This window comes from Callithrix jacchus, chromosome 16 (genome assembly GCF_049354715.1).
Source record: "Callithrix jacchus isolate 240 chromosome 16, calJac240_pri, whole genome shotgun sequence".
Lineage (NCBI taxonomy): Eukaryota > Metazoa > Chordata > Mammalia > Primates > Cebidae > Callithrix > Callithrix jacchus.
This window is the reverse complement of record NC_133517.1, coordinates 53559202-53586367: the sequence shown is the minus strand read 5'-3', so window position 1 is coordinate 53586367 and position 27166 is coordinate 53559202. Positions and strand designations below refer to the sequence as shown.

General features: G+C 61.4%; 2 protein-coding genes and 1 long non-coding RNA gene across 7 annotated transcripts in view; 1 reads left to right on the top strand and 2 right to left on the bottom strand.

The window, feature by feature from the left end:
* The window catches only part of SPATC1 (spermatogenesis and centriole associated 1), a 31524-nt gene extending 22080 nt beyond the window's left edge, over positions 1 to 9444 (top strand). For 3 of the 4 annotated variants that reach the window (XM_035277498.3, XM_078352926.1, XM_035277493.3), the window contains 4 exons: positions 1931 to 2485; positions 2590 to 3129; positions 3212 to 3366; positions 8984 to 9444. In XM_035277498.3, coding sequence (XP_035133389.1) covers positions 1931 to 2485; positions 2590 to 3129; positions 3212 to 3366; positions 8984 to 9313 — 1580 coding nt within the window. In that variant the 3' untranslated portion in view covers positions 9314 to 9444. The remainder of the gene's footprint in view (positions 1 to 1930; positions 2486 to 2589; positions 3130 to 3211; positions 3367 to 8983) is intronic. The other variant, XM_017965520.5, reaches the window with a different exon arrangement.
* On the bottom strand, positions 5266 to 8859 carry LOC144579741 (uncharacterized). The gene is made up of 2 exons (XR_013527978.1): positions 8368 to 8859; positions 5266 to 8139 (listed from the first exon to the last, which is right to left on the bottom strand). It is a non-coding gene; the product is annotated as an uncharacterized LOC144579741 (long non-coding RNA).
* A 4706-nt stretch (positions 9445 to 14150) lies between the features above and the next one.
* On the bottom strand, positions 14151 to 26110 carry OPLAH (5-oxoprolinase, ATP-hydrolysing). Of its 2 annotated transcripts, none has more exons than XM_035277489.3 (27): positions 25852 to 26110; positions 22659 to 22882; positions 22396 to 22587; positions 21770 to 21869; positions 21565 to 21688; positions 21289 to 21484; positions 21033 to 21198; positions 20805 to 20943; positions 20656 to 20723; positions 20270 to 20535; positions 20010 to 20122; positions 19759 to 19929; positions 19392 to 19529; positions 19156 to 19294; positions 18918 to 19030; positions 18560 to 18711; positions 17794 to 17954; positions 17596 to 17697; positions 17348 to 17522; positions 16024 to 16208; positions 15798 to 15944; positions 15582 to 15716; positions 15257 to 15406; positions 15000 to 15157; positions 14765 to 14925; positions 14584 to 14681; positions 14151 to 14359 (listed from the first exon to the last, which is right to left on the bottom strand). In XM_035277489.3, the coding sequence occupies exons 1-27, from the start codon at positions 26084 to 26086 to the stop codon at positions 14213 to 14215; spliced, it is 4155 nt and encodes a 1384-aa protein (XP_035133380.1). In that variant the 5' UTR covers positions 26087 to 26110; the 3' UTR covers positions 14151 to 14212. The 2 variants fall into 2 exon arrangements, with proteins under 2 accessions (XP_035133380.1, XP_035133381.1); XM_035277490.3 differs by lacking the exon at positions 25852 to 26110 and adding an exon at positions 23391 to 23456.
* Positions 26111 to 27166: the final 1056 nt, after the last annotated feature.

The following is a 27166-nucleotide window of genomic DNA, read 5'->3' as shown; positions in this document are numbered from 1 at the left end:
GGACAGGCTTAGTAAAAACCAGCGTGTCTGTAAGATGAGGCCTCTGCAACTACAATAGTGCCATTCACAAAGAATCATGATGCGGGAGCTGCCGTGGTGTGTGTCTGGTGAGAAGAGGAAGGTACAGAAGGACACGTGATCAATGTGATCACCACCTTTGTACACAGCCTGTTAATCACGAATTTTACTTTTTAAAAATTATTGGCCGGGCGCAGTGGCTCACGCCTGTAATCCCAGCACTTTGGGAGGCAGAGGCGGGTGGATTGCCTGAGGTCAGGAGTTCGAGACTAGCTGACCAACATAGTGAAACCCCGTCTCTGCTAAAAATACAAAAAACTGGCTGGGTGTGGTAGTGGGCACCTGTAATCCCAGCTACTCAGGAGGCCGAGGCGGGAGAATCACTTGAACCCAGGAGGCAGAAGTTGTGACGCGCCGAGATTGTGCCATTGCATTCCAGCCTGGGTGACAGAGCGAGACTCCATCTCAAAAGAAAAAAAAAATTATTATTTTGAGATTGGGGTCTCGCTCTGTCTCCCAGGCTGGAGTGCAGTGCTGCGGTCATGGCTCACTGCAGCCTCGGCCATCCCAGGCTCAAGCGACCCTCCCACATCAGCCTCCCAAGTAGCTGGGACTACAGGTTCATGCCACCACATCTGGCTAATCTTTATGTTTTTTGTAGAGACAGGGTCTCTCCACATTTCCCAGGCTGGTCAAGTGATTGAGTTTTACATTTTTAAATGGTTAAAAGAAGACTATTTCGTGACACATGAAATCCAAAATTTAGTGTTCATCTATAAAGGTTTATTACCGTATATCCTCCCTCAATCACCTCTGGGCTGCCTTCTCACGGCAATGGCATGCTTGCAACACAGACCATACAGCTGGCAAAGGTGGGAATATTTACCTCCGGACCTTCATAGAAAACGCTTGCCGACTCCTGCTCTGTGTACACATGGTAGAGAAAGTCAACAAGGCAACACACACCCCTCAATAGAGACTAACCGTGGGATGACGGGACTATCTGTGGTTTTTCATCTTTTTTCTGTATTTCCATTCTTTCTCTATAATGAACATATACTGCTTTTATACCAACAACAAAAGTGGAAGTTTTCAATGAAATCACATACTCACAAAACCTCTGCACTCCCACCACTCCTGCCAGCAGCTGCACCCCACAGGATCTGGGGGCTTCTCCCCTAAACAATGGTCAGTGAAAGGAGCACTCCTCCAGGACCCGAGGAGAGCAGGCTCCCCTGTGTGGGGAGAGAGCAGAAAGCCATGTGTCTGGGACCAGGGCGTGTGACCGGCTCTGACCCGCATCCCTGTTCAGACCACGGCGAGCCACACAAGGCAGGAACCATGCATGGGTGCTGGGCCACGTGAGGCTCTGCCCATTGCAGCACTGACCCCCCGAGGAGCCTCCACCTGGTGGGGATCATCCCTCCCCACAAAGACAGTGGTCAGGAGGTCTGGGCCCTCTTCTCTCCACCAAAGAACAGAGGGGCCAACTTAGTGACCTGAGAGTCCAGCTGCTGAGAGGCCCTCTGCTGGGTAAGGGGTGGACATGGTTGAGAAAAGGGCAGAGGGAGGTCCCCATGGCTGGGGGCAGCAGGCAAGTGGTCAGAGAAGTGAGCCTGGGAGAACTGAATCAAAATCAGGGCTGGAGATGAGGCCTTGGGGAGCCATTCCCAGGATCCTCTGAGCAGGCACAGACTCCCCACGGAGACAGAAAGGTCACCACCCTGGCCTGCCTAAGAAGTGAAGCTCAGCGAGGCCAGGTTGGACCAGTCAGCTCATCGGGGCCAGGCCGGCACCATGGCCAGGCCGGCACCATGGCCAGGCCCCACCACAGTGGGAGAGCCTGCACCCACCCTCTCCTTTGGCCTGGAGGGGCTCCCCTGGGGTCTCAGTGCTTTCTCTATGTCCTCAGGTGTCTTCCTGCCCCCGTCCCCAGCAGTGGCAAACGAACCAGTCCTGGAAGAAGTGGGGATCACGGCCTTGGCACCCCTAGCCCAGATGCTAACCAGCTCGCAGCCCAGCACCACGCTGGGCTCATTCATGAGCCCTCTGACAGGCCCCCTCAGCACGCTGCTGTCCGGCCCAGCACCCACGTCACAGAGCAGCCCCCTCACCGGTTTCCTGACCAGTCCTGTGGCGGGGCCCCACATGGGTACAATGGCCAGCTCCCTAGGCCTGCCCTCCACTGGCCCCCTGACTTCCAGCAGCCCCCTTGCAGGCCCTGTGGCCATGTCCCAGAACAGCCCCCTGATAGCCCCTGTGACGGGCACAGTGGCTGTCTCTCTGAGCAGCCCCCTGCTCAGCTCCACTGCTGCCCCACTAGGGGTCTCTCAGAACCTGCTGGCCAACCCCATGAGCAACCTGGTGCTGCCAGAGGCCCCAAGGCTGCAGCTGGCTGAGCCGCCCCGCGGAGGCTCCTCTGGGCCCCACTCCCCAGCTTGCATGGTGTCTGCAGCCACCACCAAAGGTAACAGGGTGGTGGGTGGTGGGTGGCAGAGTGGTGGGAGGGCTGTGCCCCCCCAACTCACTCTAATCCCCCTCCTTTCATTTCTGTCCCCTCCACATCACCAGTCCCTCTCTCCACCGAGGCCCCCCAGTCAACCCAGGACCCAGAGCCTCTCAGCATGCCATTTGCAGGTGCACCCCTGCAGGCCTCCACCCCCATCGGAGCCATAGGCACACCTGCTCCCTCGACGGCCTTCTCCTTCAACACTTCGGATGCAGGGGCCCAGCCCGGTGCCGCCCAGGAACAAGTGGTCCCTGTGTCCGTCCCCACCTCCCCCACCACCTCCCCCACGGTCACTGTCCTTGCCTCTGCCCCCGCCCTCTCCCCCCAGGTTGCCACCAGCCACACCCCCTCAAGCACCACCCACATCGCCCAGGGTGCCCCCCATCCCCCCTCCCGAATGCATCATTCCCCCACCGGGAACCTGCCTGCCCCCCACTCTCCTCCACACAATGCCCACTCCCCACCTCGCACCTCATCCTCCCCGGCTTCAGTCAATGACTCTCGGGGTCCACGCACCATGGAGCCGTCAAGGAAGAGCATGATGGAGGTGGGGCGGAAGCTGGCCCACCGCAAGACGAGCAAGTTCCCTGAGAGCCCCCGAGGTCAGTGACACTGCGGGCTCTATATAGGTGGGGCTGGGCTGCTGACCCCGGCCCCTCTCACCCCCTCACCTGGGCTGACCAGACCCTGTGTCCCCAGTGTCAAAGCAGCTGTCCTGGGAGCGGCTGGTGGGTGAGATCGCCTTCCAGCTGGACCGCAGGATCCTGTCCAGCATCTTCCCAGAGCGCGTGCGACTCTATGGCTTCACCGTCTCAAACATCCCAGAGAAGATCATCCAGGTGTGTGGCCAGGAGACCTGCAGGGATGGGGGCAGGCTGGCCCATGAGGCATGTGGGGACCCTGCACTCCGGCCAGGACAAACATGCCAGGACCTGAGGAGGCCCTGGGCCAGAGGAAGCAGACTGCTGAGTGCCAGAGGCCAGCAGGTGTTGGGGCATATGGCAGTGGGAGCCCACGGTCGCTTTGGAGGAAGGGAAGGTGGGGGCTTTCAGCACGGTCAGGCAGCTCTCCCCTTTGCCATCAGGATGGCCTCCTCTGCGGACACATGGAGGATGACACTTCACCAACATGCTGGAGTGCGCCTCTGTGCCATGCGTGTAACAGGCTGTGGAAGGCACGGGGAAGCTGGGTTGGGGCGTGTGACTGCCAGGCAGGGAGGGTGGCTGCATCTCTACTTCTCACCACTTGGGCCTCTCTTGAGAAAAAGCCCCACTGTGTTCCCAGCCACTTTTTCTCTTCAGCTGTGTTCGTCTGTGGGTTGCTGGCCTGTGTCTGCCTGAGCAGGAGCTACCATGAGCTCCGTGGGTCCAAGTTTGAGTCTTGCCTCTAGTTAAAGCGTGCTTTGGTTCGTGTTTGTTTGTTTTTTGAGACGGAGTCTCGCTCTGTCACCTGCCCAGGCTGGGGTGCATTGGCGCAATCTCAGCTCACTGCAACCTCCACCTCTCAGTTCAAGCGATTCTACTGCTTCAGCCTCCCGAGTAGCTGGGATTACAGGCACGAACCACCATACCTGGCTAACTTTTGTACTTTTTGTAGAGCTGGGGTTTCACCATGTTGGTCAGGCTGATCTCAAACTCCTGACATCAAGTGATCCACCCGCCTCGGCCTCCCAAAGTGCTGGGATTACAGGTGTGAGCCACCATGTCTGGCCTGGTTAGGTTTTAACGTAGTCAAAACTGTTAATCTTTTTCTCTATTGTTTGTATTTTTCATGTCTTGTTTGAGAAATCCTGCCCTATCAGAAAGTCCAGAAACTATTCTATATTTTCCATATTCTAAATAATTTTATATATATATATATATTTTTTTTTTTTGAGACAGCCCAGGCTGGAGTGCAATGGCACAATCCTAGCTCACTGCAGCCTTGAACTCCTGGGGCTTCACAGAATCCTCCTGCCTCAGTCTCCTGAGAAGCTGGGACCATAGGTACACGCCACAATGACCAGCCTGGTTTTTTGTTTGTTTGAGACAGAGTTTTGCTCCTGTTGCCCAGGCTGTAGTGTAATGGCGTGATCTCGGCTCACTGCAACCTCTACCTCCCGGGTTCAAGAGATTCTCCTGCCTCAGTCTCCCGAGTAGCTGGGATTACAGGCATTCACCACTGTGCCCAGCTAATATTGTATTTTTGGTAGAGACGGGGCTTCTCCATGTTGGCCAGGCTGGTCTCAAACTCTCAACCTCAGGTGATCTGCCCACCTTGGCCTCCCAAAAAGTGCTGAGATTACAGGCATGAGCCACTGCACCCAGCCTAATTTTTTTTTTTTAAGAGACAGGGTCTCGCTATGTTGCCCAGGCTGGCCTCAAACTCCTGGACTCAAGCTATCCTCCCACCTCAGCCTCCCGAAGTGTTAGGATTACAGGTGTGAGCAATGCACCCAGCCAGTTACGACTTTCAAGTCCAATTAAAAATCTCCTAGTGCTCATCGCCTCTTCTGCTCTATAGGAGACGTTCCAAGCTCCATTCCTCTTGGCATCCTAGTCCCAGAAGACGCTGAGTGCAGCTACATCAGTACGAGGGTGGAGACAGGGTCTCGCTATGCTGCTCAGGCTGGTCTCAAACTCCTGGCCTCAAGCGATCCTCCCACCTCAGCCTCCCGAAGTGCTGGGATGACAGGTGTGAGCCACTGTGCCCAGCCTGCTTTTTATTTTTCTTTGTTAAATTGAGCACCTGAGTCATTATTTTATTTTATTTTTTCTCTTTTATTTGTCTCTTTAAAAAAATACATTTGGGGCTATGAAGTTTCCTCTGATTAGGGAGATATTCAAAATATTTAGCAACTGCTACAAGAGAAACAGCAGCCAGTTACAGCGGGTCCTGGCCCGGGGAGCAAAGGCAGCATGGGTCCCAGCAGGGCTCTGTTGTTTACCAGCTGGCTGGGAAGTGCTGCTGTGACCTCCCTGCAGCCACGGTGGGGCAGGCACCTGCCAAACCTCCGGCCTCCCTCGGAGCAGCACTCAGGCTCCCTACCACAGAGTGTCACAGGTGGCACAAAACACTGTTCAAAACGGCATTGGACTTCCTCTCTGACCCTTAAGTCAATTAGGATTCATTCTCCGTTTCTATCATTGAGGAGTGTCAACCTAAAAAGAAATTCAGAGATCTAGGCTCTCCAGAATCAGTGAGCTGATCTGGAAATCACAGAGGACTACAGTCTGGAATATGTGTGCTGTGATGGATCACAGGCATACCCACGGGGTTTGGGGAAAAGGAAAGCTTTTAAAGACAGAGACATCCATGTAAGCTGCCTTGAAACCAAGTTCAGAGGTCCCAGACGCTCACTGCAGTGGCCCGGTTCATTGGTGAAGCCCACTGCCAGGTGAGTGGCCTTGAGCGAGCCGTGTCTTGGAATCCTGCAGTTTTCAGGAAGTTGTGGTGGTGAGTCCTGTTACAGGCCTGCATGTGAGAGGACTTCTTCATGGCCTTCCTCAAACCTGCTTAGCTTCAGGGCTGGGTGACCCTCAGGCTGCTATGGCACCCGGGAGCTTCCTCATGGCCTTCCTCTACTGCAGTTTTTTTTTTTGAGACAGAGTCTTGCTCTGTCGCCAGGCGCCAGACTGGAGTGCAGTGGCGCGATCTCAGCTCACCGCAACCTCCGCCTTCCGGGTTCAAGCAATTCTCCTGCCTCAGCCTCCCGAGTAGCTGGGACTATAGGCACGCGCCACCACACCCAGCTAATTTTTGTGATTTTAAGTAGAGACGGGGTTTCACCATGTTGGCCAGGATGGTCTCAAACTCTTGAACTTGTGATCCGCCCACCTCATTCTCCCAAAGTGCTGGGATTACAGGCGTGAGCCACCGTGCCCGGCCTGCAATTTTTACAAGATGGGGTCTCACTCTGTCTCCCAGGCTGGAGTGCAGTGGCACAATCATGGTTCACTCAAGTGGCCCTCCCATCTCAGCCTCCCTGCTAGCTAGGACTACAGTTATGCATCAGTACACATTTTTTTTTTTTTTGAGCCAGAGTCTTGCTCTGTCACCCAGGCTGGAGTGCAGTGGTGCAATCCCAGCTCACTGCAGCCTCCGCCTCCCGGGTTCAAGCAATTCTCCTGCCTCAGCCTCCCAACTACCTGGGATTACAGGCATTCGCCACCCCGCCCAGCTAATTTTGTGTTTTTAGTAGAGATGGGGTTTCTCCATGTTGGTCAGGCTGGTCTTGAACTTCCAACCTCAGGTGATCCGCCCGCCTCGGCCTCCCAAAGTGCTGGGATTACAAGTGTGAGCCAGTGCACTGGTCTACTGACTACATTTTTAAATTTTTTTTTTTTATGTGACTCTATTCTGATAGGAGCAACTTTCACAGGTGTTTTTGGCTGTCTTTGAATTGATTTGTGATGCACCTGCCTGTGCTCAGACAGCGACTCTGCGACACCTGCTGCCACTTTCTTGCCGTGGACCACGTGGCAGTGTCCCAGCAGCTGCCCATAAGAAAGGCCTGGGTGCTGAGCACAGGCACGCGCCTCTGAGGACAGTGTGGACATGAGCACGTGTGCCCTTCACATCCCATTGACACTGGGTCCTACTCACTTCTCTCGTCCTCCACAGCTCCCACTGGCCCGCAGCCACCTTCTCCCTCACCCCACTCACTCCTGACTAGTATCAAGCCAGGTGCACACCAGGCAGTCCGGAATCAATGTGCTCTCCTGGGAAGGCATTTAGTAAATACATAAAGCAATAAACAGAAGATAGAGGCGGCGCATCTCTGGCAGCAGGGAGTGGAGATGGTGGCACCGCCCTGCAATCTCCCCACCCAGATCTTAGCCTCATACTTCATCTTGGGTGCCCCGCCTTCTCTATTCCTTGAGGGAATATCTGTAAGACAGAGTGGCCCGGTGCTCAGTGCTCACTGGGGCCATTGCCTGTAACTCTCAGCACATTCCTGCAGGTGACACTGTGATCTCCTCCACATCCCAGCAGGGAAACTGAGGCTCAGGCACAAGTGGTGCAGAAGCAGTCATTGAGCATGGCTGTCCACGGGCCCTTACTCCTGTGCTGAACCTCAATGGTGTCTTCCTGCCCCCCACAACTGTGCATACTGTTCATCTGCCTAGAAGACTCAGGGGCCAAGAACCTACAACTAGGGAGACAGGTCCATCCCAGGCGCATCCAGGCAACAGCGGCGCTGAGCACATGCTCTGGGAGCACTTGGCAGAGGTTGGGGTCACATCAACTGGGCCCGGTCCTGAGTCCAGCCCCATGTCTGGTGCCCTGCACATACGACTGGCCTGGGAGCCTTCCCCGAGGGGTGGTGCCTGAACAGGTTGTCTGGGCAAGGAGTGGCGAAGAGTACTCCCAGCGGGTTGGGGATCAGCACGGCAGGCATCTGGGACACAGTGGGACATAGCTGGAAGTGCAGGGACAGATGGGAGTCCCTGGAGGGTGGCCCTGCCCCAAGTGTTGCAGCAGTGGAAATGGCAGGAGGAGCTTGGGCAGGGATAACCCATCCAACTTCCACTTCAGACCTGTGGCTCTGTGGGCCTGTGCAGGCAGCAGGCAGGGCTAAGCCTGGAGGCGGGGGCAGCTGCACCTGAGACAGGCTATAAAATTTGCAGGGCCTAGTGCAAAATGAAAATAATTCCAAACTTAGAACTTCAGGATGGTGCCAGAGAGCACTGAGCTGGGCACAGGGCTTTCCACAACCACCCAGGTCACACACCCAGGGGCAGTGGCAGGCAGGGTGGGAGGAGGGGCTGCCTTCATGATTACATGCCTTAGGGCAGGACCCAGTCGCTGCCTGGCTGTTGGGGGGGACACAGGCCATGAGGAAGTGAGTCGAAACTGACCCGGATGTGCTGGTTCCAGGCCCTGGCCCCCGGCACCGAAGGAGACAGGTGAAGCAGCCAGGCTGCTCGGCGCTGAAGCCAACACTTGGCTGGGGTTGTCAGTTTGGTGTTGGGGGAGTAAAGGCAGTCTCAGAGGGTGCTGAGGATGGAGGCCAGGATAAGGAAGGTGGGGCCTTCAGAGGTTGAAAGGGAACAGATCAGGGAACCATGACTCCTCGTGGAAAAGACCTGGAAAAGACCCCAGACCCCTGGGTCAGGGGACCCTGTGTGCCTCGAGATGCCCAGCCACGACCCCTGTCCTCAGTCCCTGGAGACCTCAGCTCAGCTGCAATCCCTGGTGGTGGGTTGGGGCACCCTCTTCTATCCTGTGGCTGAGGCCCCTGGGGAGCTTTGGGAGCCACTGCCCTGCCCAGCTCAGGCTTTGGAGACCACTCTGTCAGGCTCTGCCCACTGGGCTCCCGTCCTAGATCCTTGAAACCTCTTCCAGAACCTCCCCACTGCACACCCCTCAGATCCTGGACGTCTTGTAGCCTCACATGCCCCTCGGTCTTCCCCTTGCCCGCCTGTGTATGGACGTGTGGCAAGGGAGGGTCCCTGAAGGCCGCTCTCCCCACAGGCCTCCCTGAACCCCAATGACCACAAGCTGGATGAGGGGCTGTGCCAGACACTCACACAGCGCTATGTGAGCATCATGAACAGGCTGCAGAGCCTGGGTTACAACGGGCGGGTGCACCCTGCGCTGACTGAGCAGCTGGTGAATGCCTATGGCATCCTGCGAGAGCGCCAGGAGCTGGCGGCATCCGAGGGCAGCTCCTACACCGTGGACTTCCTGCAGCGTGTACTCGTGGAGACCGTGCACCCCAGCATGCTCACCGATGCATTGCTGCTGCTCTCCTGCCTCAACCAGCTGGCACATGACGACGGCAAGCCCATGTTCATCTGGTGACGCTGGAGCTGAGCGGTTCAGGCTCGCTCAGCCCACACCCCTGTTGGCCATTAAAGCTTCTACCAACGCTGGCTGCTGGGCCTGTGCCAGCACCCCTGAGTGGTGCTGCCTCCTCTGTGGTGGCTCACCAGGCCCCTGCACTGTGACCCTTCAGTCCTGTTGCCCTGGAGGTCTATGCCCATCCCAGGCCCTCTGCAAGGGCCCCAAGAGACCAAGGCTCAGCAGTGGTCTGTGAGGGGTTGATCTGAAGGCCCCCAGGCTCCCTTTCCATGGCACTGAAAGAAGTCGGAGCTCCTGGGACTGGGATGGGGAAGGGCAGAAACCCGGAAGGAGCAGCCAAGGAAGGGCCGTGCCTCTGTACCTGCTGAAGCAGTGAGGGGCACACTCAGTGCAGAGCAGAAGGCAGAGGTGGGAGGAGACAAGGATGTGGGTGGGAGATCCCTGCCCCCATACTAGGCCAGGGCTGGGGGGAGGGGTCTTCCACACCTTAAGGACAAGAAGACATTCGAGGGAGAAGAGCCGGGAGAAAGCAGCCGCACCCCAACCGGGGCATGGAGCAGCCCAGCAAAGTGGCGGCCCCTTCCCAACACATCCAAGGCCATTCCACAGGCCCTGGAGACTTTGAGAGGGATTCAGAGCTGACAAGGGCAGACCCCACCTGCTGCAGGAGCTCAGGAGTACCAGCAGGATGCGGAGGCAGCCCAGGGGCCACTCACAGTGCACTGAGGGCAGATGGGGTGCTGGGAAGGGCTTGTGGAAAGTGCAGGAAGCTGAGGGGGCCAGCCAGAATGGCCCCCAGTCCCTGGGGAGGAAGACACATGCAGTGTGGGAAAGCCCAGAGGGGCCTCAGCTGCTGAGTAAGACAGGAGCAAGCCCGCATGCAGGAAGGTGAGAAGGCCAGCTGCTATGGGAAGTGGGGGTGAAAACTCCAACTGAGGAGGGTCCTGGAGCACCAGTGCTTGCCAGTCAGAGAGGATGGCAGGAGGCAACAGTAGACCCATAGGGTCTGGGTTCCAATGGGACTCTTTCAGCAACCAGCAAGGAGTCCCAGAACTGAGAGAGTATGCAGGGTGTGCCAGCCCTCCCGGCCCTCCCCATGCCCAGGTCTCCTGAGACTTCAGCCAGACACCCAGCCTCTTCTCAGTCGCTGGGAAGGGCAGCTCTGACCCAAACTCCCAGGGCTCTTTAACACACTGGCAGCCGCTGACTGCGGTGCTGGCTCACACATCCAATCAGACGTCCAATTAGACAGGTGGGAGGAGAGCAGAGCCTGGGGCTCCTGGCTGGCCAGTGCTGGGAACCGACTGAGGGGATGCCCGAGGGCTCGGCCTCTAGGGAAATCCTTCAGTCAGGCTCGCGTGCCCTGGTGGAGCGAGTGGCGCGCGCAAGGCAGAACCAATGGTCCCTCCCTCTAGATTGGTAGCTCCATGGGGTACGGCCACAGGGCCCACACCACTGCGGGCCGGCCTTCTGGGGAGCTGTGCGGGGCGCGGGGCAGGAGTCCATCCCTCCTCGGGTGTCAGCTCTTTGAACTCAGGAGCCCCCACACGGCGGGGCTGCAGAGAAACGCACAGTGGGTGGGGTGGATTCTGCCGTCTGGGCAGCCGGAGTGCGCAGCCTATTCAGTGTTGACCTGCGTGGGGGCGAGTACTGGCGAGTCGGATGCAGCGTACACTGCTCCTCACCTGCGCTGTGCCGCGGGCACTCAAGAACGGTCGCCCTCCACGTGGCGTTGGCTGCAGCGGATCCCGCTTGCGTCGGGCGGGGCTCAGAGGATCCCGGTGCGGCCTTCGCAGGTGGATGGGGCGGGGCAAGGAGGATCCAGGGTGGGGATGGGAGGTTAGGTCCCTTTCGGATTTTCATTTGTTCTCCCAACAGCCACCGAAGTTCATAGGGTGAGGAGTGGGCGGCTTCGCTCAGCGAAAGCGCCGGGCTACCTAAGCCCGAGCCTCCCCGCCAGGCTCACTGGGCCAGAGCCTCACCGCGGGCTCTGTGCTCAGGCTGCGCCACGTGGCCTTCACCCCTGTGACTCCTCTGCAGTTTGTGCGGACGCACAGACGAGTCGACTTGTACTCTGGCCGCCAATGAGTCTCCCCGCGCCCCGCGGCCGTACCATGCAATCCCCACCCGACTGGCCCCCAGCCCCCGGGCCTGCGGCCCTCGCCCGTCCAGCACCCAGCGCTGCACATCCTCCACCGCATGGCCCGCGTGCTGCTCTTCCCAGCCTACTGCACCGTGGATCAGCTGCTGGGCTGCCGTGCACCAAGTGCGCGCCCGACCAGCCTGCGGTGGCTGAGAAGGGCGGCGGGCGGCGGCGCGGCGCTGCTGCTGCTGCTGGTCGGCCTGCCCCTGGCGCTGCCCGGCCTGCTGCTCTGGCTGTGGCTGCAGGTTTGGCGTCGCCCCTTCTGCTACCTCCCCCTCCGCTGTGCTGGGCGCCGCCCACACCCTGGCACCCGCCGGCTGAACCCGGGTACTGCTTTGCCTTCCTCACAGCCAATCTGCCTGCTCCCCGACGGGCTGGCGCTCTTCAGCAACCTGCCGCACAGCCAGCGACGGGCCGAGGCCATTGGCGCCGCGCTGCTGGCCGGTCTGCGGCCCGCACTCTATAGGGCGACGGACTGCAACCAGCCCTGGCCCAGGGCGCCACGCGGGGTGCTGGTGGCCTCGCTGCCCGTGGGTCTGGACTTTGTGTGCCTGCAGGAGGTATTTGATCTGCCAGCGGCGCGTCGCTTGGTGAACTGCCTGGCGCCCAACCTGGGTCCGGTGCCATACGACGTGGGTACATTCAACCTACAGTCGGGGCCGCACCTTAAGCTACTGGGCAGCAGGTTGCTGTTGACCTCGCGCTACCCACTGCTGTGCGCAGCCTTCCGTTGCTTCCCCCATGCACGTGGCGAGGACGCGCTGGCTTCCAAGGGACTACTGTCCGCACAGGTACTGGCCTAACCTGCTGCGGCTCGTGGAGCGGGCGAGGAATTCAGCCAAAACGTCGAGGGAAGCTGGGGCCGTCTGTGGCATTGTAGGCACAGCTGGGCAGCCTGGACGGGCGCTGCATCGTGGGATTCCTGCACTGCACGCACTCACTTGCAAGCACCGACTGGTGAGCCCTGTGGGTGGGGTCCTTGGAACAGGTCCTGCCGCTCGGTGGCTATGGGAATCGCCCCTGCGAGAGGCTAACAACGTGGCCTCCGCCATTAGGTGAGCTTGATTCCTTACACACTCTCCCTGGCTTGAGGCTGCCGAGCTATGGGAAAGAAGGAATTGAGAGGAGATTGACTAAGCAGGACACTGTTTTCAGCCTTCTTGGTAGATGAGATAACGGCTGGGTGAACACTGAAGTGATTTAACTGGGTATTGTGTTCCCCTTTCTGGCTCCTAATCTAAACCTGTTCTATGACTTTGTTTACCAGGCATTGAGCCTTTGTCTTTTGCAGATGTATGGTTTACTGCTGAGCTTGTGACTTCTAGATAATTGAAGATTGTTATCGGAGTTACTGGTTGACAATATTGATAATCAGCATCACCTACTTCCCCCTTGACCTTTTAAATCAGTATCTGTTCCTTTTACTAGTTCCCCAGAATTGTTTTCTGTTTCTTTTGTTATTTGAGAAAAGCTTTGATCTGACATAAACAACATTAAGTAGAAAGGTATATAATGGAACCTACTGCACAAATAAAATTGCTGTTTGGGCACTGCCTGTTCAGTCCTCCAGACCCCGCTCTGTCTTCTTTTTTTTCCCCCGCACACGCTGTCTTCCAGGTTTGGGACCCTCTCACTGGAGGAGACTCCCAGGCTCACGTTCAGTTTCCAACAGGTGGCAGCAGCCGATCCCTACCTTCACCTGCACCCCGCCCCCCACCTCGCAGCCTTTGTATACTGCACAGGCAAGGGAATTCCTGAGAAATGCCTGTCAGGGCTCACACATCAGGAACTGGGAGGCGGGGACTGGATGCGGGTTCGAATCAGAGCCAAACGCACCCCACCCCCCTCCCCACCGCAGAAGACGGGCCCTTGTGCAGCAAACAGCTGAGGATGCCGCTGGACTTGGCCGAGCAGTTTGCAGCACAGAGTGGCCAGAGTGGAGAGGTCGCGGCTTTCAGCGTGCTCCTGGGTGACCTAAACTTTGATAACTGCTCAAAAGGTCAAGCAAGAGGGAAGGGGGGTAGGGCCAGGAGGCCCACTCTCCCCCCCCCACCACGAGCCGGCCTCTCTCTGCAGACCACGTGCTGGAGTAGGAGCATGAGCTCTTCAGCTGCTTCCAGGACCCCTGCCAGCTGGGCACGTGCCAGGAGCAGCCCTGGGCCCTGGGTAACCTCCCCCGGGCCTCCAGGGACCATACTGAGCATCTCCGTGCTCCACCACTCCGTGACCTGCTCCACCACTCTGTGACCCTGAGATGCTGCAGCGGTGAGTGGCCAGGAGGAAGGCACTACCCACCCCAAGCCCGCAGAGGGGCCCTGGCCTTGGCGACACTGCCTCTCCCTATCAGGGCCCTGGAACAGGAGAAAGGGCGCCACCTCTACCTGGCCAGCCCTCCCCGCAGAAGCCGCCGGGCTAAGCCCTGGAGAGGTTGGAGCCTGGACTACATCACCTACCGCGGAGTTCCTGGGGCCTGCTGAGCCCAGTGAGCACCAGGGCGCAGGGTGGCTGGGACGACCCTCAACCTAACCCCGCCCCTAGGAGGTGGAGCAGGTGACGTTCAGTACCGCCCTGGCAGGGCTCACGGACCACCTGGTGGTGGGCCTGCTGCTGCGGCTGAGTCTCTGCGTCCTCCTAAGTCCTGCGCTGTCGGAAGGGGCGCGGCCGGCACACACAGACACGGCTTGGAGCACGAACTAGGCGCAGTAGGGATCTTTATTGCTGACGCTGCTGCTGGACTGCGCCGAGCAGTTTGACCCTCACACGGCCTCCTGGGCCCGGCGGTACTCAAAGACGCTACCATGCTCCGGGAAGGCCAGCGCTAATGGGGGGGACCCCGGCGGTGGAGCGGGGTCCTCCGGGTCCCCGTAGCCACCGCCGCCAGGCGTATGGAGACAGAACACGTCCTGTGGGGAGGGGCAGGCTCAGCGCAGGCACGGCCCCTCTCTGTCACCTGTGCAGCCGCCTCCCCCGCGGGGCAGCGTTCATCCCATGGACCACAGAGGCCCAGCGCACACCCCCTTTCCTTCTGGGGCCAAATTAAACTCGCGTCTGGTCGTGTTTGCAACTGTTCACCGTCTGTGGGACGGGGGCCGGTGGGGAGGGGACCAGGACAGGCCGCAGCCCTTACCCCAGGGTACACGGTCACCGACGTCTTGCTGCCCAGATTCACCGTCCGGCCGTTTTTGCGGATCAGCAGGTTCAGGCCGCGGGCGCCGGGCTCGCCCCCTGCGGAGGGAGGCGAGGAGTCCAGAGAGGCCGGGAAGAGGGGCAGGGGCAGGGCCGGCCGCGAGAGCTGGGGAGCCACGCACCGTGGAGCCCGTATGGCTGGAAGGCCCGGCGCTCCGTCAGCACCGACAGCAGCGCCTCCTCGCGAAAGAGCAGCTCGCGGATGACACCATCGCCGCCCCGGAAGCGGCCTCGGCCCCCAGAGCCCTGCCGCAGCTCGAAGCGGCGCAGGATGACCGGGTACCTGCGAGGGCGAGGGCGAAGGCTCAGCGTGGCCCGAGCCCCGGCTCCCCCCAGGCCGCCGCTCACGCAGCTCACCGGCCCTCCAGGATCTCGGGGTCGGTGATGCGCGTGTTGGTCATGTGGCTGTGCACGCCGCTGCGCCCATGCCAGCCGGGGCCGGCACCCGCGCCGCCTGCCACTGTCTCGTAGTAGCCCATGTGCGCGTTGCCCAGGGTCACGTTGTTCATGCAGCCCTGGCAAGGGCATCCAGTCGCTGCGCTGAGCTGGGGCGAGGCATTCCTACCTCTCCGCCCGCTCCCACACCAGCCCGCCCACCCCGCCCGCCCCCGCACCTGGGAGGCGGCGCAGGCCCCAAAGGCCCCCAGGATGACATCCACCACACGCTGCGACGTGAGCACGTTGCCTCCCACCACGGCCGCCTCTGGCGACGGGTCCAGGATTGAGCCTCGGGGAATCACCACGCGCACTGGCGCCAGGCAGCCCTGTGCAGGGCGAGCGGCTTTCAGGGGCTCTTAGGGTGGGTGGAACTCACTCGGGTGCTCAAGGAGAAACAGCACCCCCCCAACACCCTTGGGGGTCAGTCCATGGCTGGGCCCAGGGGACGCTCTCAGGGTGAACTCGGGCTGAGGCCCCCCTCTCACACACACCCCTGCGAACCTGGTTGAGCGGAATGTCGCGGCCGACCAGACAGCGTAGGCAGTAGATGAGGGCCGACAGGGTTATGGCCCGCGGGGCGTTGAGATTGCCAAACACCTCCGGGCCAGTGCCGCTGAAGTCAAACACAGCGCTGCCCTGTGCCCCGAGAGAAGCGAGAGGGTGTCAGCCTCCGGTCCATTGCTCCTGCTGCCCAGAGGCCCTCTCCCCGCAGCCCACCTGTCTCAGGTTGATCTGCACGCGGAGGCAGATGGGGGAACCATCATCCATGTGGTCTTCAGAGGACACCTCCAGGGGCAGGCCCTGGGCCTGCCGGGACGTTCCAAAGGCACGCAGCATGTCACGCACGGCCAGCTCCGCGTTCACCTGGCAGGAAGCAGAGTCAGTGGCAGCCAGGCCACCTGCAGGGTGGCCCTGCCGCCCACACTCCTGTGCCCAGGCCCACCTGAATATGGCCCATGTAGGCCTGCACCACGTCCAGGCCGTACTGCCCAATGAGCTCGCCCACCAGCTGGATGCCCTTCTGATTGGCTGCCACCTGGGCACGGAGGTCTGACAGGTTGTCATGCAGGTTTCTGGTTCCACTACAGTTGGGGACCTTGCCTGGCGCCCGCAGGGCCTCAGTCACCGCTGGATGGACAGTGTCATTACTGAGCCCCTGGCCAAGCCTGTCTGCCCCCCAAACCCAGGTTTCCCAGATCCAGACAAGGTCTCCTGCCCCTAGAAAACAGTGAGGTCTGGCCTGTGACTGCTCCCCACCTCAGGAAAGGCCCTCTCCTTGAACCTGGGTCAGGGTCCTCTCTGAGGCACCCTGCCACAGGGCCCTCTGCAATACGCCTGTGCATGGCCCTCTGTGGTCCACACCCCCTGCCCCAGCTCATGCTGACCAAAGGAGCAGCCAGGACTGGGCCACCCTATTTGTGTCAACACCCAGAACAGCCTGTGGATCCATGACACCCACCCACCCTCCGCCCTGGCCACGCCACTTCCCCTGAGCTCCCAGATCTGCAGCCTCACACCAGGGCTGCTTTCTGTCTGTCCTACCCCCACCCCCACCACAGGCACCTCTGCCGTCTCCATCCCACCCTCCCTGCATCTGCTCAGTGCCAGGGCATCCACCTCCAGCTGCCCAAACTTGACCCCTGGTACTGTCTCCCAAATCCCTCCAAATACCCACCTCCACCTACCCCCTGCCCTCACCCTCCACTCAGCCCAAGACTCGGCATCACCCAAGGCAACTGCAGCTGCACGCCCTCTTGCCCCTCAGCCTCTGGGCCACTCTCAGACCCTCGCATCCTCTCTACATGTGGGTACAGCAGGAGACCAGTGCAGGCCCAGCTGAAAGCCCTTCACGGCCACTCACCTCCCAGTGAATAGAACCCAGGCCCAGAAAACTCTCCAGGGTCCTTTGGGCCCTGCCCCTGCCCTGCTGTTTCTCTGCCGCCCCCACCCAGTGTGACTGAACACACCACAAACAGCCAGCCACCCTGAAACAGGACCTTTGCCTCCAGCACCCTGACCCTGCATGCCTTGGCTAACTCTCCACCCGCAAAACCACCCCCCAAGGCCTTCCTAGGCGGAGGCTGAATTCATCTCAGCTCCTGGGATCTGATGTGCAGCTGCCCCCTGTGGTAACCACCTATCTCCTCCCGGCCTGAAGGCAGGCCTGGGCCTGTGGACAGCATCCCATGCACCAGCCAAGCCTGCGTGCCAGCAGTAGCCATGTGTCCCAGCCTGCAGAAGGCCCACCCCACCCCACTCCCACTCACCCTCCTCCTGGAAGACGCCCCCCTGGACGAGTTTGAAGGACAGAAAGACGGCGCCCTCTTGTTGCAGTGTGGTGGAGTGGGGGGGCATGGAGCCCGGTGTGATGCCCCCAATGTCTGCGTGGTGCCCTCGGCTGGCCACGTAGAACACAGGCCGCGTCTGACCCGGCCAGAACACCTAGCGGGTGGAGAGCCACGGTCACGCATTGGCCACCCTGCCCCAGCAGAGGCAGGCGGGCGGCACCCCTCACCGGTGTGATGACAGTTAGGTCTGGCAGGTGGCTGCCCCCAGCACTGGGATGGTTGCTCAGTAGCACGTCGCCAGGGTGGAGGTTGGCACCCAGGTGCTGGATCTGAAACCAGGAGACAGGTGCAGAGTGGGCACAGGGGAGCAGGGGACAGAGAGGGATGGGGGTGAGGGAGCGAAGGCGAGGGAGGGGCCCCCGCACCTGGAACTGCACAGTCTCCTGCATGGCGCCCAGGTGCACAGGGATGTGGGGGGCATTGGACACAAGCCCCCCATCGGGCCCAAAGAGGGCACAGGAGAAGTCGAGGCGCTCCTTGATGTTGGTGGAGATTGCCGTGCGCTGCAGGATGCGGCCCATCTGCTCTGGGAGCACAAAGTGACCAGGCACCCGCTGGTCCCAGCCACCCACAGCATGGCCCAGGAAAGGGAGGAACAGGACCCACCAGGGCTCAAACCCAGGACCCAGCAGCTTTTACGTGGGGAAGACCAAGGTGGCGGCATGCCCATTTGGCCACGTGTCTTCGCCTGTGTAAAGGACACCACCTTCCTCCCCAGCCCCTCCTGGAGCTCCCAGCAAGAACCTGGTGCCAGCCCTCAACCCTCCCACCCTGCCTGGCACAGCAAGAACCTGCTTCCTAGGCTCTTGAACCCTAGGCTCCCACCAAGCCACTCTGACCCTGCACAGATGGGTTCCCTGTGGTGTCCTCAATAGCCCTCCTTAGCCAGGTGGGCAATGCCCATATCACACAGCTTCGGGTAAGAGGGGAAGGTGTCCTCCCTGCCCAAGGCCTGTTCTCACAGCCAACTGCACCATGGCAGTGCTGCGGCCGCACTGCCCGCCCTGTCGCCAGGGGGTCCTATTTTTGCCTTTCCCTTTGGGCACAGCCCTGCCAGCCACCCCATGACACAGATGGCACCTTATCCCACAGGGAGCCAGGGCAGCAGGGAACCTGGCAGCAGCCACTCACCAGCAATGCTCATGAAGCGGTGTGAGAAGATGGACAGCTGGATAGGGTCCAGCTGGGTGCCCACCGTACCGGGGACTTCAGCCCCCACAGAGATGCGGATGTCCCCTGTCTCAGTCACCTCTGCCTGGCAGCCTGGCTCCACCAGGATGGTGCTGAGGAGCAGAGGGCACAGAGAGGCTACATGGGGCCAGGGGAGACCCCTCCAACCAGAGACACCACAGTCCCAGGACAGGGGACACCCCAACGATGGTGGAATAGAGTCCTGCAGGCCCCTGCAACCTAGGGCCAGAGAACCCCACACCAGGGGCCCCACAGTTCACCCCTCCACACCCTCCACCCTGGCTGGACCTCGGCCCACCTGTTACTGTCGATGATGAGGCATGGCCCCTGGAGCTTGTGCCCATAGCCTAGCTCTCCCAGCAGGTACACAGGGGTCTCCTGGTAGCCCCCCTCAAAGTAGCACTGGGTCATCTGCAGAGGGTGTTGGTAAGTGCAGCCCCCGGGCCCAGCACCCTCCCCAATGCCTCTCGCAGGCCTTGGTCCCCATCCCCATGCCCCACGGCTACTGTCAGGCTGGCACAGGCAGGACCACAGACCTTGTCTACACGGGGAGGCCCGGTCTGGGCTTTGGGGGCATCCTCGAGGCGAAGACCACTACGGCCAGTGCCCCTCACTCGCACGTCGTCCACGACTACCGGCCGCTCAGGAATGACAAAGCCAAACTCCCTCATGTACCTGCACTCCCCCCCACGAGGACCCAAGGAGTACTCAGGGCAAGGCGACCAGACAGGCAGCCCCTCACCAGGGATCCGGAATCAGGAAGCTCACATACCGCTCCACGAAGGCTGCCCCGAAGTCCCCCGCACGGGGCGAGCAGGCTGTGGCTGGATGCTGGTGGGCTGACACCATCAGGGCACAGTCCGTGCCTTGGTAGCGCAGGTGCAGGAAGCTCTCAGTGCTGATCTGGGACCTGGAGCAGGTGGTTGGGGGCACTCACAGCAAGCCCTCTGCCCTGCCCCCCACCGCAACCCACCCAGCGCCTGGCAAGGACACCTGTTCTGCTTCTTCCCTGGGCTCTGGGCACAGACACCCTGCATATCCACAGGTGGGCCTGGGGGTGGGTGCATGGGGGTGCATGTGATCTGTGCTGGGGGAGCTGGATCGTTAAGTCCTCTGCCCAGGGCACCCTGGTAGCCCACCTGGGGAAGCCCTGGGCCTGCAGGGCATCCACACACTGCTCCTCCAGGCGACTTAGCCTCTGGTCCAGCTGTACGTAGGTCTCTGGCGTGTAGAGCAGGGAGCAGGGCTCCTGTGCCTCTTGCACCACGTCAGCCAGGGCCAGCCCCAGTGCTGACAGCAGCCCACTGTGCCTGCAAGGATGGGCAGCATGGCAATGAAGCTCCCCCAGCACGGATCACATGCACCCCCATGCACCCACACCGAGGCCTACCTGTGGATATGCACAGTGTCCATGCCCAGGGCCCGGGCGATGGCACATGCATGCTGCCCACCAGCTCCCCCGAAGCAGGCCAGCACATGGGCTGAGGGGTCATGGCCTCTTGCCTAGGGAGACAGAAGGGGTCAGTGGGTTCTCCTACCCTACTCCATCCAGCCCCCAGCCTCTCAGCCCTGTTGGGCTGACTGAGCAGGAGATATGGGTCAGGAAGCAAGGCCGGGGCAGGACAGGTGGGAGAGCAGGGGCAGGCATACCTGCGTGAGTGCACGGATGGGTCGGCACATGGCCTCATTGGCCACACGCACGAATCCCATGGCCACCTCCTCCAGGCTCAGCGGGGAGGCCGGGCAGGGCCCATTCGTCAGGAAGCTGTTGACTTCAGTGGCCACAGCCTCCAGGGCCTTGCGGGAGGCCTCAGGAGAAAGTGGTTGGTCCTCTCCCGGCCCAAAAATGCAGGGGAAGGAGGCAGGCAGTAGGCGACCCAGGACCAGATTAGCATCCGTCACTGTCACAGGGCCCCCTGGGAGGTGGACAGGGTGTGGGGTTTGGGGGCTGGAGGCAGGGGAGCAGGAGTGGGCAGCAGGGATGAGGCTAACAGGAGGGGCTGGGCCTGGGGCGTCAGGCAGATCCTGACTTTTACCTTTGCGGTAGCAGGCGGGTCCTGGGTGGGCTCCTGCTGACTCGGGCCCAACCACGAAGAGGCCAGACCTAGGTGAAGGAAGGGCTGGGGTTGGAGATGAGGAGGGAGACAGGACTGGGGGTCCCAGACTGGGAAGCAGGGGAGCTGACCTGAAGAAGAGGCGGGAACCCCCACCCGCTGCCACGGTATTGATGTCCAGCTGCGGGGCCTGGAGGGTGATGCCAGCCGTGCTGGCCTCGAAGATGTGTTCGAATTCCCCAGCGTAGCGGCTCACATCCGTGGACGTGCCTGGCAGGAGTGCAATGCTAGTGGGTCTCTTGAGGACCCGGGGCCCAGCGGCGGGGCCTCCCCAAGACCCCAGCCCTCGGCCCTCATACCTCCCATGTCGAAGCCAATGACAGGCTGGCCACCCTCCTGATGGTAGGTGGTGGCTGAGTAGCCAACCACGCCGCCAGCGGGGCCTGAGAGCACAGCACGGGAGCCGCTGAAGGCGTCCATGGGTGCCAGGCCGCCGTCGGACCGCATGAACAACACCTGCACGTCCTGTGAGTGGGCAGCGGATGGGCTGTGAGGCGCTAGGCAGGCCCAGGCCCAGGCCCAGGAATGGGCGGTGGAGGGGCCTCATGGCCTCACCTTGAGCTGGCCCTGGAAGCCACGGCGGAAGCCCTGAACGTAGCGTTGGATGGCGGGTGTGAGGTAGGCGTCAGCACAGGCCGTGTGCCCCCGAGGGACGATACGCACCATGGGCATGGCCTCCGAGGACAGTGACACGTGTGTGAAGCCCAGCTCCCAGGCCAGCGCACCCACCTGCTGCTCATGCTGGGCCCACCTACGACAAAAACCCAGTGGCACCTCATCCCCCACCAGACCCGGCACCTGCTCCCACCACCCACAGCCCACCTCACTCACGTGTACGAGTGCATGAGCACCACGGCCAGGCTACGGATGCCTCGAGACAGCAGCCCCTCCAGCTTCCCACGCAGGGCCCCCAGGTCCACAGGCTGCTGCACTTCCAGCAGGTCCCCCGTGCGGCCTGTCAGAGAGCCCAGGAGGCCCCGTCAAAGGCCAGCAGGACCCTTCACCCTAAATCCCACACTAGCGGCGGAGCACACACCTTTGACAGGCGTCCCGGTGCCCGCCTCTCCACGGTGCAGCACCACGCGTTCGTCTACCTCCAGTACCTCTTCATACAGCACCTCAGGCATGGGCACGGCCTGGGGGCGGGCAGAGGCTCAGAGGAGGCCAAGGCCCAAGGGTTGGTGCTGGAGTCCTGTGTGGGTGGCTGGTACAGGTGAGGGGCTCTGTCCCAACAGGCCAGTTGGCAGGCCCAGGAGAATCATAACTGGCAGCCCCAGGGAGGTTCGCCTAGGGGGGCAGCTCTCCGCCCCCATAGGCAGCTGAGTGCCGCCAACTGCTCCACCCTATGGAAGCAGCTTCTTCCAGAAACGCAGCAGCAGGGAAGGGCTTCTACCCCTCCCTCACCTGCACAAGGCTGCCTGGGTGGTCGCACCAGCATCGAGGATGGGCACGGCAGCAGGAAGGAACAGGGCATCCTGTGCCCAATCCAAGGGCTAGAGAAACTGGGGGCCCCACTGGGAATTCCGGGAGCTTCCTCTTTCTTTGTTGCCCGGTGCCCATGGGTCATTACTAATCCAGCCGCTCTCTCCCCACACACAGGGTCAAGGCATCCCTGAGGGGTCTGTGCCACACAACCCGGGGGCCCAGCTGCATGGAACTCACCAGGTCAAAGAGGTCCCCGCGGGCTTGGGTGCCGATGTGCAGCAGGTCTCGGAAGCCACGTGTCACCAGCAGCGCCACCCGCTCCCCCTTCCGCTCCAGCAGTGCGTTGGTGGCCACTGTGGTGCCCATGCGGATGCTGGCGATGTGACTGGAGTCCAGCGGCTGGTCCCGGGGCAGGAGCACGCCAGCCTCCTGGGGACCACATGGTCAGCCTGGGGCTTCTGGCTGTGGGGTCCCTGTGCCCCCGTTCTGCCCTGGCCCACCTGCTCCAGGATGCGGCGGATGCCTTCAGTCGGCGCGTCTGCATAGTTGGCAGGGTCCTCTGAGAGCAGTTTTAAGACCCGAACGTGCCCCCCTGGGCACTGGGCAAAGACGTCTGTGAAGGTACCCCCACGGTCGATGGCAAAGTGGAAGCGGCCCTTGGGGCTGCCCATGGTGGCGGGTCTGGGGTCCCACAGGAGCTCTTCAGCAGGTAGCCCTGGGAGAACTGGACAGAGGCGGGGTCAGCCTGGGCTCACCTGCGGGTGTGCTGAGCCCTGACTAGAGGGGTCCCAGCCCTGCGCATGTTGGGGGGGTCCTGAGGGAGAGACCCAGAGCTGCAGCCCCTGCTCCGAGGGCAGCCTGGGCCCAGGCGAGAGCCTGGCCGAAGGTCAGTGGCCTGATGCCCCCGTGCCCCGCATCACGCTTCTCCCAGCCCTGGATTGAGCGGGAACCCAGGCAGTGGAGCAGGCACGGGAGGTGGAGGCGCCGTTGGACCCTGGAGCCCTCGGGCCGGGTCGTTCAGCACGAAGGGGCACGGGAGTGCGGCGAGGGGGTCTGGGGCGAGCTGGCCAGGGGACCCCACTTCCCGCTTTGCTCGACCTTCGGCCCAAGCCTGGTGGCCCTGGGTCAGGACCGAGCCTGTGAACGGATGGGACGGCCCCAGGCGGGGACGCGTGAGGAGCGGCTCGGGAGGGCAGCGGGGAAGGGGCCGCGGAGGGGAGGCCGCGGCCCACCTGGCCGCTCGGCTCGGCCCGGCTCGGTCGCTCGCAATCGTCTCCCGCAGCGCTCCGGGCGGCTCTGCGCGCAACGGGCTGGCCTCGGGGAGGAGCCTGCGGGGCCCGCCCCCCGCGCCACTGGCCCAGGCGCTCCGGTGGCGTCAGGCCCGGCCCGCCCACGGCGCCTCCTTCCCCGCGCTGCGCCTCCGCTGGCCGCCCCGCCGGCTCAAGGGCACCTTGGCTCTGCGGCCCTCGGGGCTCCAGCGCGGGACCGGGGCTCGCCGAGGGCGGGCGCCCTGGGTTCCCACCCCCAGGTGTCCCGGGCAAGGGGAGCTGGCAGCCCAGGCCGCAACAGGGCTCCCCACTGGGGGACGTCGTTCCGCGTGGGAGGCGGCGCTGAAGGGCAGAGGGGAGCAGGAAGCAGGCCCTGCGGCCTTCTCTGCCAGCCCCAGCTCCCCGCCCGGGGCCTCTCCTGTGCGGTATCTCCGGCCCTCTTCACCAGGCTTCCCTCCCTGTGTCGGAGGCGGGTGAACCAGAGCAACTCCATCTTGAATAGAAGCTGGGTGAAAAGAGATCGAAACCTACTGGGCTGCATTCCTAGACGACTAAGGCATTCTGAGTCACAGGATGAGAGAAGAGGTCAGCACAAGATACCGGCCGTGAAGACCTGTACCTGACAAAACAGGCTGCAGTAAAGAAGCTGGCCAAACCACCAGAACCATCACGGTTCACTGTCCCCAGCGCCAAGACCGCAACGTCAGGAAGTTACCCTATGTGGTCCAGAAAGCGGAGGCATGAATAATCCACCCCGCGTTTAGCATATCATCAAGAAATAACCGTCAAAATGGACCACTTGCAGCCCTCGGGGCTGCTCTGCCTGTGGAGGAGCCATTCTTTCATTCCTCTGCTTTCACTTTAGCCTTTCGCCCAAGAAATGCAAGAACCCTCTCTTGGATTCTGGATTGGGACCCCTCTCCTGTGACACTTGCACCAAGGGCGGTGGACTCCAGCTCCCCAGAGACAGAGATAAGGGCCCAGGATCAGGCACCCAGGACCCCCTTCCTGTGGATGGGCTGCTGCTCATGGCAGGTGCCCGCTGTGATGCCGCCCCCAGACCCCACACCCACATGCAGGAGCCCTACCTCCTAGTGCCTTCCCCATCCTGAGGCCCAGCTGAGACCCCAAAGGTCACACCACACCTACATGCAGGATCCCCACCCACCTGCCTGCTCTGCACAGTCTGCAAAGCAGCTCTGCTCAGCAACCCCACTTCAGCCCAGGACCCTCCTGACAGGCCACATGGTCCCGCCCTGGCCAGCCCACACTCCTGCGGGACTGTCCTGCCTTCTGGTTTCTACCTGTCCCCAGCACAGCCTCTTGGTCCTGGCTCTCAGCCCAGGATCTATCAGGAGAGATTCCCACATCCCACCCACCCACACCCCCACCATCTGCTCCCCTGTACACACTCAGGCTGCCCAACAGGCCTGTGCTACAGACCCCAAACTCTCACTGCCCACCACCATCCCCAGCCACCCCCTCGCCCCTCTGTTCACCCCAGAGGCTCGTGCTCTCCACTCACAGATGTACCTCTAAGGGCCTGCCCCAGGCTCCCCCAGAGGCACCCAGCTGCTGTGCACCTCCAGGTGTCCACCTCCCACCTCCGCCTGCCTCTGGGGCTCTCCTGACCTCAGTCCACTGCACATGCTCCAGGACAGACCAACGAAGGCTAACCCCCACCCACCCCAGGCTCAGGCCTCCCCTGGCCGCCCCGACTGCCTGACCCCACCCCCACCTGCCTCCTTGCCGCCTGCCCCACCAGCCCTTTATTCCGTCCCTCGATGTTGATGGGTCCCAGCTTCTTCTTGGCAATGCCATGCTGCCCTCCACAGTGACCAGAGGCAGCTCCAGGCCTGCGGGATGGCCCAGCCCCTGCTCATACCCACCCCGTATCTGCTCTGCATGGCCAGACACTTCCCAAAACCAGACCCCAGGCCAACTCCCAGTGTGTCCACTCCAGCAGCAGCTCCTGCACCCAGCCCCATGCTCATACCCACCCGTATCTGCTAGAAGTCCTGTCACTCCCACCTTCAGCACATAGAGCCACCACTTCTCACACCGCCACCCTGGCCAGGCTCCCGTCACTTTCCCCAGGGGTGCAGCTGTTTCCCCGCTGGAGAGCTCAGGGCTGGGAGGACACAGCCTGCCGCTGCAGCAGCTCTGACAGCTTCGGGCACAACCAACCTGTGCCCACCTCAGGGCCCCGTGAAAGCTGTTCCCTGGGCCAGGAAAGCTGAGCCCCAGCCTCTCAGCTCCTTCACCTGCTCAGGCTCTGCTCAGAGGTCAGCTTCCCATACCTGGCACCTTCTCCCTGCTGCATGTCCTGAAAGAGCCACAAGCTCTGGCTTTGCTCCAGATGCCCTGCAGCCTCCGGCGGGCTTGCCCGACTCCAGAGTCCTGGGGCCCCCGCGCGTGCGCTCACCTCTCTCGGCATCCTTGAATTTGATTGTCCTCCGCCTGTGCAGCCGGGGGCCACCAGTCACCTCAGCCAGGAACCCAGAGCTGCAGAAGCCCAGGCTCTTGCTGCGGTTCCTGAGCACCAGCTTCAGCTCCTGGTTCTCCTGGATGAGCCGCACCAGCCGCCGCAGCTCTTCATTCTCCTGTGCCAGCCGCTGGATCTCCTGCCGCAGGCTGTCATAGCTGCTGAGGAGGGACATGCCCGACAGCCAGGGGCGGCAACTGATAGAGGCCAGTGGGTCGGCCAGGGACAGCAGACCCCAACATTGTGAGGTCAGCAGCTGCCTCTGCCCCCATGCCTCAGCCACATTCCGGGCTTCCAGGGTCAGGACCCAGAAGTCTCTACCACCCCAGGTGGCAGGGTTGGCCTGACCTCTGACCTCCGGCCCCCTACCGGCCAAATGACCAGTGGGTGCCCAGAACAGTCCCAGGTCTCTGGCTGCCTCCAAGAATCCTCCTTCCTGGAAGATGGAAGCTCCTTTGACCCAGCCAAGCCCAGGTGTGTTGTGGGGGAAGAGATATGGGATTCAGTCATCCACACTCACCCATCTGACGGTCCGTTAGCCCCCAGCCACAGCCTCCAGGCCTGGCCATGCCAGAACATGGGTCTAGGCAACTGGGCACGTATCTGGGCAGTCACGGTTGGCCCAGCATCTGAAGGGGTCAGGGAGGGTGGGTGTGTGACTGCCCTGCAGGAGAGGGCCCAGCCACACAGGAGGCAGTAACCAGGGCAGGCAGGGCTACAGGGGCAGGGGCAGCTGAGAGCACAGAAGAGGGCTGCAGGCAAAGGGACGTACCAGGCAGTGCTGGAGCTGCCAAAAGGGAGGCTGGGCCTGTTTCTCAGAGGACAGGGCCCTGGTATTGACACGTGGAGGTCGCGGTGAGGGGGCAGGTGCCCTGGAGGAGGCACCACATCTTGGCCATAACCTCAAGGAAGGGAATGGGCAGGCAGCCCACCAGAGGCTGAAGACCAGGACCTAAAGATGCCTCCCTGAGGACAGGAGAGCCACCCTCAAGGGTGACAGCAGGCTTGCATTTTAGACCATATAAAGGACTTGCTTCTTCTGTCCAGTCTCTTCTAAGGGGGCACTTCTGCACAGTTACTTCCGTTCTGGCTTTTTCTTACGTTATGATTATTACGTATTTTACATCATTTTTCTCCTTTTGCTTGCTTGATGGGTCTAGTCTCCATGGCTGATTTGCAGATTCTCCTGGATCCTCATGCTCCCCTCCCTGGGTACTTGATTGGCGCCATCACGGGCCTGTCACCTTTGCCAGTG